Genomic DNA, 14,049 nt, shown 5'->3' with positions numbered 1-14,049 from the left:
CCCTTTAAAGCATTTTTTTTTTTAAGATTTTATTTATTCATGAGAGACACACACACAGAGAGGCAGAGAGACAGAGTGAGAAGCAGGCTCCACGCAGGGAGCCCGACATGGGACTCAATCCCAGGACTCCAGGATCACGTCCTGGGCCAAAGGCAGATGCCCAACCTCTGAGCCACCCAGGTGTCCCCCCCTCCCCTTTTTATTTTTTAAGATTTTATTTATTCATGAGAGATACACACAGAGAGAGGCAGAGACACAGATAGAGGGTAAAGCGTTTTTAAATTACAAATTGCTGCCATCCCTTGAAAGTTGTGTTCAGACTCTTCATGGAAATCTTCAACAGGCTTATTGGTTGTCTCTCAGAAACACCTATCTGTTGTAATTCTACACCATGTTAATTATTTCGGCCCACCATGTTAATTATTTCTAGTTACTATTTTCTTTACATAATAAACGCAAAAACTTATTTAAAGTATATAACCTAGTAGGGGATCCCTGGGTGGCGCAGCGGTTTGGCGCCTGCCTTTGGCCCAGGGCGCGATCCTGGAGACCCGGGATCGAATCCCACGTCGGGCTCCCGGTGCATGGAGCCTGCTTCTCCCTCCTCCTGTGTCTCTGCCTCTCTCTCTCTCTCTCTCTCTCTCTGTGACTATCATAAAATAAATAAAAATTTTAAAAATAAATAAATAAATAAAGTATATAACCTAGTATATAACCTTAAAGAGACCAGACATGCTGGTTCTGACGTATCCAGGAAGCCTTCCCAACCCCACTGTCCTCCCCACCCCCAAAGCTAATCACTCCTTCCTTCCACATGCTCACGTGCATACAGCATTAACCTTTTGTTTGCATGTCCATTGACCTCTCTCTACTATGCGCAGCACCTCAAGGTAGAATACCACACCCCCTCTGCATCCCCCAGCATTTCCCAGTGCAACTCCACACAAGACCTCAATAAATCAACTTTTCTTCTGATCCTCTCTTCCATTTTCCAAATGGCAGCACAAGAAGTTTAGATAAGGATTACTTAAAATTAAGATGGAATTTCTATCTTAAACTATAGATTTCTCTCTCAACTTCCTTTTCCTTGAAAGTGTTAATATGGCAGTTGTATCATTGCTTAAAACTATGAATAGTAAAAATGGGAGTTCTCTACATGAAAAAAGACTGATAAAAACGCTTTGGCTACCAGTGACATTTTAAAACCTTTTTATTTTTAAGTACAGATCTATAATGGAAAAAATAGTACAGAAAGGCCTCATATACCTAACATCCTGCTATAGTAGATCAAACCAAAGATATTGACATCAATACAATCCACACACTTTATATAGATTTCATCACTCAGTGTGCCTACAGCTCAATGCAATTTTACCACATCTGCATATTTGCAAAGATACAAAACTGTCCCATGGCCACAAAGATCCTTCATGCTACCACCACCCTATATAGCCACACACCACTATCATCCCTAATCCCTGAAAACCACTAGTCCATTCTATATCTCCATAATTGCATCATTTCGAGAATTCTATACATATATCAAGACCATTCAGTGTGGGAAAGGGCAGTCTCTTCAACAAGTGGTGATGGGAAACCTGGATATCCATGTGCGAAAGACCGAAGTTGAATCCTTATCTTACATCATGTACAAAAATTAATTCAAAATGGATAAAAGATCTAAACATGAGACCTGGAACTGTAAAACTATTAGAAGAGCACAAAGGAGAAATGCCTGATGACACCAGATTTGGCGATGGTTTCCTGGGTATGACACCAAAAGGACAGGCCACAAAAGCAAAAACAGAGAGCACCAAACTTGAAAATTTTTGTATGCCAAAGGACACGATCAACAGAGTGAAAAGGTAACCTATGGAATGGGAGAATACTTGCAAATAGTATTTATTACCTAATAAAGGGCTAATATCCAGAGTACATAAAGAACTCAAACAACTTAAAAAATAATAAAATAAAAATAAAAATAAAAATAAAATAAAATAAAAAATAAAATAAAATAGAACTCATACAACTTAACAACAAAAAAAATCAAATAACCTGGTTAAAAATGGGTAAAGGACTTGAATAGACATTTCTCCAAAGATGATGATTCAAGGTCCAATGAGCACATGAAAAGTTGCTCAACATCAGGAATCATCAGAGAAATACAAATCAAAATTATAAGATATCATCTAATGCCTATCAGGATGGCTACAGTCCAGAACAAACAAACATCATGATCCCAGGGTCCTGGGATTGAGTCCTGAATCCAGCTCCCTACTTAGTGGGGAGCAAGCTTCTCCCTCTCTCTCACCCCCACTCATGCCCTCTCAAATAAATAAAATATTTAAAACAAAAACAAAAAGGTAATAATAAGTGTTGGTGAGGATGTGGACAATTTGGAACCCTTGTACCCTTTTGGTGGGAATGTAAAATAATGCTACCACTAGGGAGAATATGGAGGTTCCCCAAAAACATTAAAAGCAGAACTCATAAAAAAAAAAAAAAAAAAAAAAAACAGAACTCATAGTAGGCTCATCAACTGTGACACAGGGGCAGCCCTGGTAGCTCAGCGGTTTAGCGCCACCTTCAGTCCAAGGCCTGATCATGGAGACCCAGGATCGAGTCCCACATCGGGCTCCCTGCATGGAGCCTGCTTCTCCCTATGCCTGTGTCTGTGTCTCTGCCTCTTTCTCTCATGCATAAATAAATAAAAAGAAAAATCTAAAAAATAAAATTAAAAAACTGTGACACAAGCACTACTCATGGGGGGTGCAGATAACAGGCAGTGTATGAGAAATCTCTGTAGTGTTTGCTCAATTTTGCTGTGACCCTAAAACTGCTCTAAAAATAGTCTATTTTTAAAAACAGAACTACCATATGATCCAGCAATCCTACTTCTGAATTTATAGCCAAACTGAAAGCATGATCTTGAAGAGATATTTGCACACCCATTTTCAAAGCAGCAATAATCACAAGAGCCAAGAGGTGGAAGTGACCCAGATGTATGGATGAGTGGATAAACACCACGTGGCACACACATACAAAGGAATGTTATTTAGCTTTAAAAGAGAAGGAACTGGGGCACCTGGGTGGCTCAAGGGTTGAGCATCTGCCTTTGGTTCAGGGCATGATCCTGGAGTCCTGGGGTCAAGTCCTGCATCGGGGTCCCCACAGGGAGTCTGCTTCTCCCTTTGCCTGTGTCTCTGCCTCTCTCTTTCTCTGTCTCTCTCATGAATAAGTAAAATCTTAAAAATAAATAAATAAAAATAAAAGGGAATGAACGTCTGTCACAAGCTACTGCATGGATGACCTTTAGGACATATGCTAGTGAATAAGCCAGTCAAGTCAGAAAAAGACAAATACTGTATGATTTCATTTATAGGAAGTAAAGTTATTAAATTCACAGAAACAGAAAGTAAAACGATGGTTATGAGCAAGAGGCAAGAGGAAAGGGGAAAGGGACAGTTGTGGCTTGATGGATAAACAGTTTCAGTTTTAAAGGTAAAGTTCTAGAGGTCTGTTCACAATGTGAATGTATTTAACACTACTGAACTATACACTTAAAAATAGTTAAGAAGGGGGCAGCCCCGGTGGCACAGCGGTTTAGCACCGCCTGCAGCCCAGGGTATGATCCTGGAGACCCGGGATTGAGTTCCACGTGGGGCTCCCTGCATGGAGCCTGTTTCTCCCTCTGCCAGTGTCTCTGTGTCTCTGTCTCTGTCTCTCTCTCTCTCTGAATAAATAAATAAATAAATCTTAAAAAATAGTTAAGGTCAATTTTGTGTGTTTTTTTACCACAATAAAAATAATTTTATGTAAAGGGAATCATACAGCATGTAAACTTTTGAGATTAGCTTTTCTTCATTCAGCAGGAACTCCCTTGAGCTCATCCAAGTGGTCATGTGTATCAGCGGTGTTCATTCGTACACATCCAGTTCATCCATGATACCGATGTACCACCGTTTATTCACCCACGGAGAGTGTCTGGGTCGTCTGCCTGTTTTCAGCTCTCACTAATAAAGCTACTATGACCATTCAGGTTTTCACAAGGACATAATTTTCATTTCTCTAAAATAAATGCCTGAATGTGCCCTTGATAGTCTATAGGCTTTTACAAGAAACCACGAACTTTTCCACAGTGGCTGCACCATCTCACACTCCCACCAACAACGTAGGAGAGCTCACATTCCTCTACACCAATGCACAGCATGGTTTAAATGTGCATTTTCCTAATGTCCAATAATGTGGACCATCTTTTCATTTGCTCACGTGCCACCTGAAGTGTCTGTTCACATTTTTGCTCACTTTCTACAAGGACTGTTTTCTTTTCCTGCTGAGTTTGAGAGTTCTTTATATAGTCTACAACTATTCTTTGCCAGATATTTAGTTTACAAATACATTCTTCCAGTTTGTAGCTTGCCTTTTCATTTGTCTCTCACAAACGTAAGTTTTTAATGTTGGTGATGCCCAATTTACCAATATTCCTCTTATGGATTGTGCTTTCGATGCTGTGCACAAAAACCCTTCACCTAGCAACCCATTGTCTTTGAAACTGAAACTCCAATGTAATGTACATTCTTATGTAATGGACATAAGAATAAGAAAATGACAACACACAGTTAAAATGTGGGCACATTCAAAAGCAAATCCAAACAGTGCTTCCTAACATAAAGGACATCTAGGAAAAAATCCTAAATGTGATTAATTGTTCTTTAAAAGCAATCCTTACAAGATTAAAGCAAAACAACTTTAAAAATTTCTACTGCCAGGTAAAAATATAAATAAGTTATTTATTGTTTACACTTTTCACAGACCCTTAACCACTGGGGACATGGACAAGAAAGGTGGAGAAAAGTCAAAAGGAGCAGTAGCAGCTTTTCTAAGTTATCAGACGTTGACAGAAAGCATAAATAAAAGGAAATTTTCCTCTTACAAAAATTAACTCTCCACATATTTTCTAGAATTTCACATCATAAAGAGAGGTATACATCGCTATGCCAACAACAAAAAATTACTGTATTTTTCCCAGCATTTTCTAGGAGTGCCAGAATCCAACACTGGAACAGCACCAATAAAAATTTCTGACATCCTTGAATAAGGCTAATACTACCCTACACTGGGGGAAAAAAAATATAATGCTGTATTTTAACATGCACATATCTTGGGGATCCCTGGGTGGCTCAGCAGTTTAGCACCTGACTACAGCCCGGGGCGTGATACTGGAATCCCAGGATCGAGTCCCACCACTGGGTTCCTGCATGGAGCCTGCTTCTCCCTCTGCCTGTGTCTCTGCCTGTCATGAATAAATAAATAAAATCTTTAAAAAAGATGCACGTATCTTATTTCCAAAAAAAAAGGCCTTTTATTCTTACTCTTATCTGTTCATTATCATAATTTGCAAAATATTTGCTTTTTCTGATCTGTACTTGTCTGTAGCTGAACAATGCCATCAACCAAATGTAAGCAGCTATGTTTACCTCGTCAGACTGCTTCTGTATGATGTATTTCTATGCCTATTTCTCTGAGAAGTTACTTCCCACAAACCAATCAAAGATGCATTAAACAAAACCTTGGAGATCACTTCATGTTTCAAATTCTAACAAAAATATTTCTTAATAATTAAGAAAGGCAAAATTTTTCATCCTGAATGGAACAGAGTCCATTAAAACAAAAGAACACTTAGCATTTACTTGCTTAAAGCAAGAACACATCCACACTACAGTTAACCATAAAATTAGTAGGGGGATCCCTGGGTGGCTCAGTGGTTTGGCACCTGCCTTTGGCCCAGGGCGTGATTCTGGGGTCCCAGGATCGGGTCCTGCGTCGGGCTCCCAGCGTGGAGCCTGCTTCTCCCTCTGCCTGTGTCTCTGCCTCTCTCTCTCTCTCTCTTTCTCTCTATCATGAATAAATAAATTTTTTTTTAATTTTTTTTTATTTATTCATGATAGGCACACAGTGAGAGAGAGAGAGGCAGAGACACAGGCAGAGGGAGAAGCAGGCTCCATGCACCGGGAGCCTGACGTGGGATTCGATCCCGGGTCTCCAGGATCGCGCCCTGGGCCAAAGGCAGGCGCCAAACCGCTGCGCCACCCAGGGATCCCATGAATAAATAAATTAAATGTTTAAAAAAAAAATTAGTATTTCCCCCTAAAAAAAAAAAAAAAACTGCACTGAAGCATCCAAAAGCAAATAATCCAAGGGTTGAAACCTTCTTGATAATATAAACAAATACTCCACCTGAGAAAAGGAAATCAAAAGCAGCAATACAGTGACAGTCTCCTATACCATGTGCCATACACAACCAAAGCTTCTTAATTATGTATAAAAGTATCACCAAATACAAAGTGTATTAGCATAAAAACTACATAGTAAAACTATATATTCTGGTAGTACATCACAGCAAATGCAGATTATACAAAATACTAGTATCTACAGATTGTAGAATTTAATTTACTTCAACCTTTTAACATGCTCAGCAGCATCTCAGAAAGTGAGGTCATCTGTTACAAAAGACTAAAGTAGTATGTTTCATTCAGTAGTTTATAGAAAATCAAACTACTGTTGCTTATAAAAGAGTTTCACTGCATTATCAAAAATATTCACTGAACAACAGAAATTATTACTCAAAACTCATGTATTCCCTAATGTTAAGAAAATTCACTTATTCACTGAAATACTAAGACTTTCCCCCAGCTTCGGGGCAACTGGGTGGCTCAGTTGATTAAGTGTCTTCCTTCGGCTCAGGTCATGATCCTGGGATCCTGGGATCCAGCCCTGTGTTGGACTCCCTGCTCAGTGAGGAGTCTGCTTCTCCCTCTCCCTCTACCCCCTTGATCGCTCTCTCTCTCTCTCAAATAAATAAAATTTTTAAAAAATTATTAAAGACTTCCCCCAGTTTCACGGAGATACAATTGACATATAACATTATGTACTTTTAAGGCCCACAACATAATGATTTGACATGTATACACTGCAAAATGAGGCTGCTTTAGATTCTGTGACAACACAGGTCAGATATCCAATTCCTCCACTGCAAGGCACGTAACTTATCCAACACCCCCACCCCATCACAGTATGTTTCACTTACGCTTTTTTTCTTGACAGCATATTCAGTAAAACATGCAGCAGTTCCACTATTTCTATCATAAAGGAATTATTTCTGGATATAAAAATTCCCAGACTGTTAAACAATTAGTAGTATGATAGAATATAAACTTACTTGTAGACTTCCCTGCCATTTCCATATTTTTAAACATTTTCTTCTATATGAGTTAACAACTATTAAAAATGTTAATAATGGGATCCCTGGGTGGCGCAGCGGTTTGGCGCCTGCCTTTGGCCCAGGGCGTGATCCTGGAGACCCGGGATCAAATCCCACATCGGGCTCCCAGTGCATGCAGCCTGCTTCTCCCTCTGCCTGTGTCTCTGCCTCTCTCTCTCTCTCTCTCTCACTCTCTGACTATCATAAATTAAAAAAAAAAAAATGTTAATAGTTAAGAGGCACCTTGTTGGCTGAGTTGGTAGAGGCTGAGATTCTTGATCTCAGGATTGTCAGTTTGAGTCTTTTACCTTAAAAAAAAAAAAAAAAAAAAAAAGATTAACATCTATTAAGCGGGGGGAGGTGCTGAGTGGCTCAGTTGGTTAAGCAACCAACTCTTAATTTTGGCTCAAGTCATGATCTCATAGGCCTGAGATCCACGTATCAACCTCCGCTTCGAGTGGTGAGGAGAGTCCGTTTCTCTCCTCCTCTCTCCCTGTTCCTCCCAACACTCGTGTGTGTGCTGGAGCTCTCTCTCTGAAATAAATAAATAAAATCTTAAAAAATACATCTATTAAGGAGCACCTGGGTGGCTCAGTCAGTTAAATGTCTGACTCCTGATTTCAGCTCAGGTCTTGATCTTGGGGTTGAGTTCAAGCCCTGTGCTGAGCTCTACACTGGGCATGGAGCCTACTTAAAAAATATATTTGTGTGTATATATGTGTGTATAGATATATATGTGTGTATATACATAAGTATACATACATAAGCATCTATGTGTATATGTATACACAGAGAGAGAAAATTACGTTTATCACCCAGAATCTTCTGACACTAGGGTAATTCCTGTCAATAATTATTCAATTTCCGTTTGTTTAACATTGTAATGGAACTGTATGTCAAAGTGCCAATATATTCTAGAAAGGTCAAAAATATCAAATCTTTCTGACTCCTCCTGAGAGTATTCTCTGAATATCTTAGGAACACCCTGCTAAAGAAACAGCACATGACAAAACCAGGAACTGTAGGGAGCCCTCTGGAGGAAAGAGCTCAGGGCACCCACTGCAGTTATGGCTAGGAACCCCTGGCTTCACAGCCACCCATAGAACTCCTTTAAAAAGTCGATTTTCTTCATCATGATATGTAGACTCTTTGGGCATGAGATCAAGAATCTGTATTTCCCCAAGTGGTTCCACTGCACATTCTAAATCTAAGAAACACATATAACTAACTCATCACAACAACCTACTTATATGGGTAGCCAAGGAGATGGAAGATTTGGGAAACATCCAGATAACTTTTAAATACACAATGAAAATTTCTACAGTAAAAGCAGCTCAATTATTTCATTGTTACTGTATAAAAGAATTCTTCCTAATTCTTGAATGACAGGTGCCTGTGAGACCTTAACTTTTGAAAACCTATGGTACCAATCTTTAAAAAACTTCAAGTGATCTTAAAAAAACAAAAACTTTCCCTTATTCCTTATAAATGCTCATCACATCACAAAATTTAGTTCAGTAAGAGTAGAGAGTAAGTCCAACTAGTCCAAGGGGCACCTGGGTAGCTCAGTGGGTTAAGCATCCAGGTCCTGATCTCAGGGTCAGGAGTTCAAGCCCTGCAATGGGCTCCATGCTGAGTGTGGAGCCTACTTTAAATAAGTAAATAAATAAATAAATGAAATTTCCAAATCCAATAACTTCAAAATTTTTCTCATAGTTATCCACCAACACCACAAAGCTTACTAGTACTCCCGATTCTGCAGAATGTTGGCCTTAAGCTCACAATGGCAAAAATCTTTTTATGATTATCTTAAGAACACCACTTTGATTTTAATGTATAGCACTTTGTACAAAACACTTTACTAAGAACATTTCCACAATCATTTTGGTAGTTACTGGATAAATTAACTCTGAATATTTAAATTTATAAATACTATTTCATGTTTGTGGTTATTATTGCTCCCTGGGAGGCAATATAGCCAATTAAAAACAATAGAGTAAAAAATAAAATAAACAGCAAGAAAATAAATAAAAACAAAGTCTCCAAAATAAGAAGCCCTTCAATTTGAACACAGCAGCACCACTCACTTACCACCGCTTGACTTTGGGCAAGTAACTCAATCTCTCCAAGCCACTATTTCTTTATCAGGAGGATGAAACAAGATAATACACATAACCTGCGCATTGCCCAGTACGTGCCAGTCCTCATAAATATATATACACATAAACACAGATACAAGAATCTCTCTGAAAAGGCACACAGAAATTATCAATGATGACTGTTTCCAAGAAAAGCACCTGGTATTCTTTGGGGTACTGGAAAGACTATATATCATTTTGCGTTGTATATCTTAAACCAGTGCTTATATTACCTTCTCAAAAAATAAAACAATTCTGAAGTATCTCTGGTGTGTCAGATTTCTGTGTTTAGTATTACAAACCCCTGCTAAACCCGCCAAGGGGTAAGTCAGAGTCTAATAATACAAAGAAACACAGAGCCTATCTGATTTCACGAGTCTGTTAGGTGTTCTTACTTGCTTCACAATAGCTACAATGGTCTTAACCAAAACAATCTTAAACCAGTGATTTTTCAGCCTGGGTTGGTTTGAATCCCCCAGGGAAAATGGCAATGAGACGGGCCTGGTTGTCACAGCAGAGGGGGTGTACTACCACCGGCATCTGGCGTGTAGAGGCCAAGAGTGCTGCTAAACATTCTCTAAGGCACAGTACAGGCCCCCACAATAGTATGCCCAAAATGTCAGTAGTTCTGAGTCTGAGGAACTCTGCAACCAAATGCACCCCACTCTTCAGTTACCAACAAAACAGACACAAATACAGGAAATTCTCACCAGGATTAATGATGTAAAACCTGTAAAGGCCAGTCTCAATAAACCCGACCACTGTGGACCACTGTTTCTGATATTCTAGCAGCTACAATGGCATACAAGTTTCTCTACTCAAATCTACACTTCAAGACTTTTAAAGCATTTATTATTAAGCCTTTCAATATTCACTCTAAATGATTTCAAGAGATTACAGTTTACCATGCTTTCCTGTTTTCAAATGATATCTGAAGAACCACAAAGCTCAATGTACTACTTACATACAACAGGGCCTTTATTTTAGGAAGTAATTATCAAGTCTCTTGATATTTTTAGATTTCACTTAAAACACTCCCTTTGGGCAGCCCGGGTGGCTCAGCGGTTTAGCGCCGCCTTCAGCCCAGGGTCAGATCCTGGGGACCCAGGATCGAGTCCCACGCTGGGCTCCCTGAGTGGAGCCTGGAGCCTGCTTCTCCCTCTGCCTGTGTCTCTGCCTCTCTCCCTCTCTGTGTGTCTGTCATGAATAAATAAAATCTTAAAAAAAAAAAAAAAAACTCCATCTCCTGTTTTGTTCATGTTATTTAAAATCGTCCAAATCTTTAAGAAATTAAGAACAGTCCACTGCTTCTGATGAAAAATGCAAGAAAAAAATGGGGATCCCTGGGTGGCTCAGCAGTTAGGCATCTGCCTTTGGCCCAGGGCTGATCCTGGAGTCCCGGGATCGAGCCCCGCATCAGGCTCCCCACATGGAGCCTGCTCCTCCCTCTGCCTGTCTCTGCCTCTCTCTGTTTCTCATGAATAAATAAAATCTTAAAAAAAAAAAAAAATTTTTTTAAATGCAAGAAAACTTAATCAGCAATTAACTAACTTTATAATGAAGCTTGAAAAATGACACAGCAATACAGTCTCTCCTCCAACTTCAAAGTGAGTATCAATGGCCTTAGCTAACAGTCAAGCAGTGGGGCACCGGCAAGCTCAGCAGGTGGAGGGTGCAGAGCTCACCATTCCGGGTTGTGGGTTTGAGTCCCACACTGGGTGCAAACAGCACTTACACATAAAATCCTTTAAAAGAGTAAGCCAGGGAGGATCCCAGGGTGGCTCACCGGTTTAGCGCCTGCGGATGGCGCAGGGCGCGATCCTGGAGACCCGGGATCGAATCCCACATCAGGCTCCCGGTGCATGGAGCCTGCTTCTCCCTCTGCCTGTGTCTCTGCCTCTCTCTCTCTCTCTCTCTTTCTCTCTGACTATCATTAATTAATTAATTGATTGATTGATTAAAAGACTAAGCCAAAAATGAAGACCTCTGGAAAATGTTTTATCAACATTGGGATTAATCTTGACAAAAAAGGGAAAACTGAACCAAGAGGCCATCAAAACCTAGAGCGGAGTAGGAAAGTACTTCTCAAGAACTGCTACCACTGTTTTTAGTCATACTTTACTTTCTTAGTAACTGCCTAACTTCCTTCACACCTTTAAAAATGTGTATCTTTCCTGCCATGTTAAGAGCTGAAGGCTGTTTTACTACTGACTTCTTATTCTAACGCTGTTCAATAGTTCAGCACACAATAAAAACTTATTAGAGAATTCTTCACGAGACAAAAGGACATCCTAACTCCTTCCTCCAAAACAAAATAAACCAAAAAAAAAAAAAAAAAAGACCAAAAACAAGATGCAATAAGGTCATTGTTTCATCGCTTTTCCGATACATTCTCCGTGATGGATTATCAACTATCGCCAGAACTTCTCCATCCACTTCAAGTCACTGCCCTGAGCATCCAGAAGTTGAATGTGTCCAAACCTGCTTGCTCATGGTCTAATAATAACGCTAATTATACAACCTCCAGCAGTCCCTGACAACCTTTTTCTCAAGAAGCCATCGAGGTGATTGAAGCAGCAGCTCGAGGAGTGTGGACGAGCTGGAGTTCTGCAGGCCCGGGCTCCGAGCGCCGAGCGCAGGACCCGGGGCCCAGGGCCCGGGGCGGCGAGGACCCCGCGGGGAGCAGCAGCGGCGACGGCGGCAGGCGCGCCGGGCCGGGGGTGCACATTTCTCTTTAAATCTGGCAGCACGTGGGGCGGCATTGTGAAGCCACCGGCCCCCCCGCCCTCGGCGCACGTCCGCCCCCAGTGCGCATGCCCCGCTCGCACCGTCCTAGCGGAGCAGGAGCCAACCCCCTAAAAAGTCAACCTGGAAGCCGCAAACGGCCGGAGGCCGGGACAATGGGGGAGGGGGCCGCCGGCGGCCCCGGGGGACCGCCCCCGGCCGCCGCCCCGGCCCGGCCCCGCGGCTCGGGGGCTCAGCGAGCCCGTGCGGGGGCCCTCGGGGCACAAAGCCCGGGGCGGCCGCGAGCGGCTCCCGGCCCGCTCCCACCCTCCGCGGCGGGCGAGGCGAGGCGGGCGGGCCAGGCGGGGCCCGTGCCAGGCGGAGGCGGCCCGGCGGCGGCCGGCGGCGGCCCGCACTGCCCGCTCCGCCAACCCCGCGCGCCGCGGCCGCCCAGGCCGGCGCTTTGTTGTCCGCCCCAACTCCGCGGCGCCGCGCGGCCGGCCAGAAGTTTTGCGCGCCTCCCCTCCGCGGCCGGGGGCCGCCTCCCCCAGCCCGCCCGCGCCCCGCCCGCCGGCCCGGCCCGGCCCCCCGCAGCCAGCCAGCCCCGACGCCCCCCGGCCCCCGGCCCCCGGCCCCGCGGCCGCCCCTCCCCCCGCGGCCGCACCTGAGCCCCGGGGCCCGCCCCTCCGGGGCCCCGCAGCCCCTCCCCCGCAACGTCCCACCGCGCGGTGGGGGAGGGGAGCGGAGGGGAGGGCGCGGGCGCCGGCCCGGTCCCCGCGGCGGGCCGCGTCCCCGCCCCCGACGGCCTCCCGACGCCGGCCGAGTGCGGGCCCGGCCGGACGGACTCCCCGACCTCGCCCCGGCCGCCCGCCCGGAGGAGGAGGGCCCGGGCCGGCCGGCGCTCACCTGCCAGCTGTCTCCGCAGTAGCAGCGCCGACTGCAGCTCCGTCATCCTCCCGCCGAGGGCCCGGGCCGGCGCCGGGGCTTCCGAGGGGCCGGGAGCAGGCTGTGGGGGCGCCCGGAGCCGGGAGTGCTGAGGAACGCGGGCCCCCGCGACGGGAGAGCCGGGGCCGGGGCCGGGGCCGGGGCCGGGGCAGGCCGGGCTGGCGGCGGGAGCGGCGCCTCGCTACCGGCGCGGGTCAGCGCGGGGGGCTCCACACGGCGCCTCACGCCCGGAACGGGAGGGCGCCCGGGCGGCCGCGGCGCGTACTGGGACTCCGCTTGCCCGCTCCCCTCCTTCGAGCCGCCCGTCGGCCCCGCCGGTGCCTTCCCCCCGCCACTGCCTTTCCCCCCGCCACTGCCTCACTGCGCGCAGGGCCGCTCCGCGCAGGCGCGCTGGGGCTGCCCACCTCGCCTCGGCCCGCCCGCCGGCCCCGCCCCCGCCGGCGGAATCCCGCCCCCTGCGCGCCGCGGCGCCCGCCGCCGCCATTTTGGGAAGGTCGCGTGAGGCGCAGGGGACGCCGGGGCGGGTATGGGGAGAGGAGCCGCTGGCCGACGCCGCATGGACACCATGACGAGGAGGTCGCCGCTTGCCCGGACTTAGCCCCGGGGCTGGAGCAGGTGGTCCCGGAGTGCGGGGCCGGCTTGCGGGCGACTGCGAACGAGCCGTGGCTGGAGCCGAACTTCGTGCTGGTGTGTCCCGTTTTACGTAAACCCCCGAAGCTGACGTCAGGTGCTCTAACTCCCTTTACAGGAAGAAGGGTGAAGATTCCTGGCGCACCTCTTACTGCGGACTGACCTTAGAGCATCACCTGGGACCCCGCGGACGGCGCTCGGGCCCTCAGTCCTCCAGCACTTGCCCGGTGCGCCTGCACAGCTGTGAGGGCCGCGGAGGCCGCGGAGGGAACCTGGGCCTTCCCGTCCCTCGAGCACCTGCACGGCCCCGGGGGCTGCGCGACCCCGTGGAGCGCGCTCCGGCCCCTCGGT

At 45.6% G+C, this 14,049-nt stretch overlaps 1 protein-coding gene across 2 annotated transcripts in view; it reads right to left on the bottom strand.

Annotated features, from left to right (window-relative positions):
* The window catches only part of UBE2G1 (ubiquitin conjugating enzyme E2 G1), a 100,035-nt gene extending 86,790 nt beyond the window's left edge, over positions 1-13,245 (bottom strand). The window contains exon 1 of one of the 2 annotated variants that reach the window (XM_077893206.1): positions 13,030-13,245. In XM_077893206.1, coding sequence (XP_077749332.1) covers positions 13,030-13,075 — 46 coding nt within the window. In that variant the 5' untranslated portion in view covers positions 13,076-13,245. Of the gene's footprint in view, positions 1-11,920; positions 12,177-13,029 lie in introns of those variants that run through there. The other variant, XM_077893205.1, reaches the window with a different exon arrangement.
* Positions 13,246-14,049: the final 804 nt, after the last annotated feature.

The sequence above is a fragment of the Canis aureus genome, chromosome 3 (genome assembly GCF_053574225.1).
Source record: "Canis aureus isolate CA01 chromosome 3, VMU_Caureus_v.1.0, whole genome shotgun sequence".
Taxonomy (NCBI): domain Eukaryota; kingdom Metazoa; phylum Chordata; class Mammalia; order Carnivora; family Canidae; genus Canis; species Canis aureus.
This window is presented reverse-complemented; position numbering and strand designations above follow the sequence as displayed.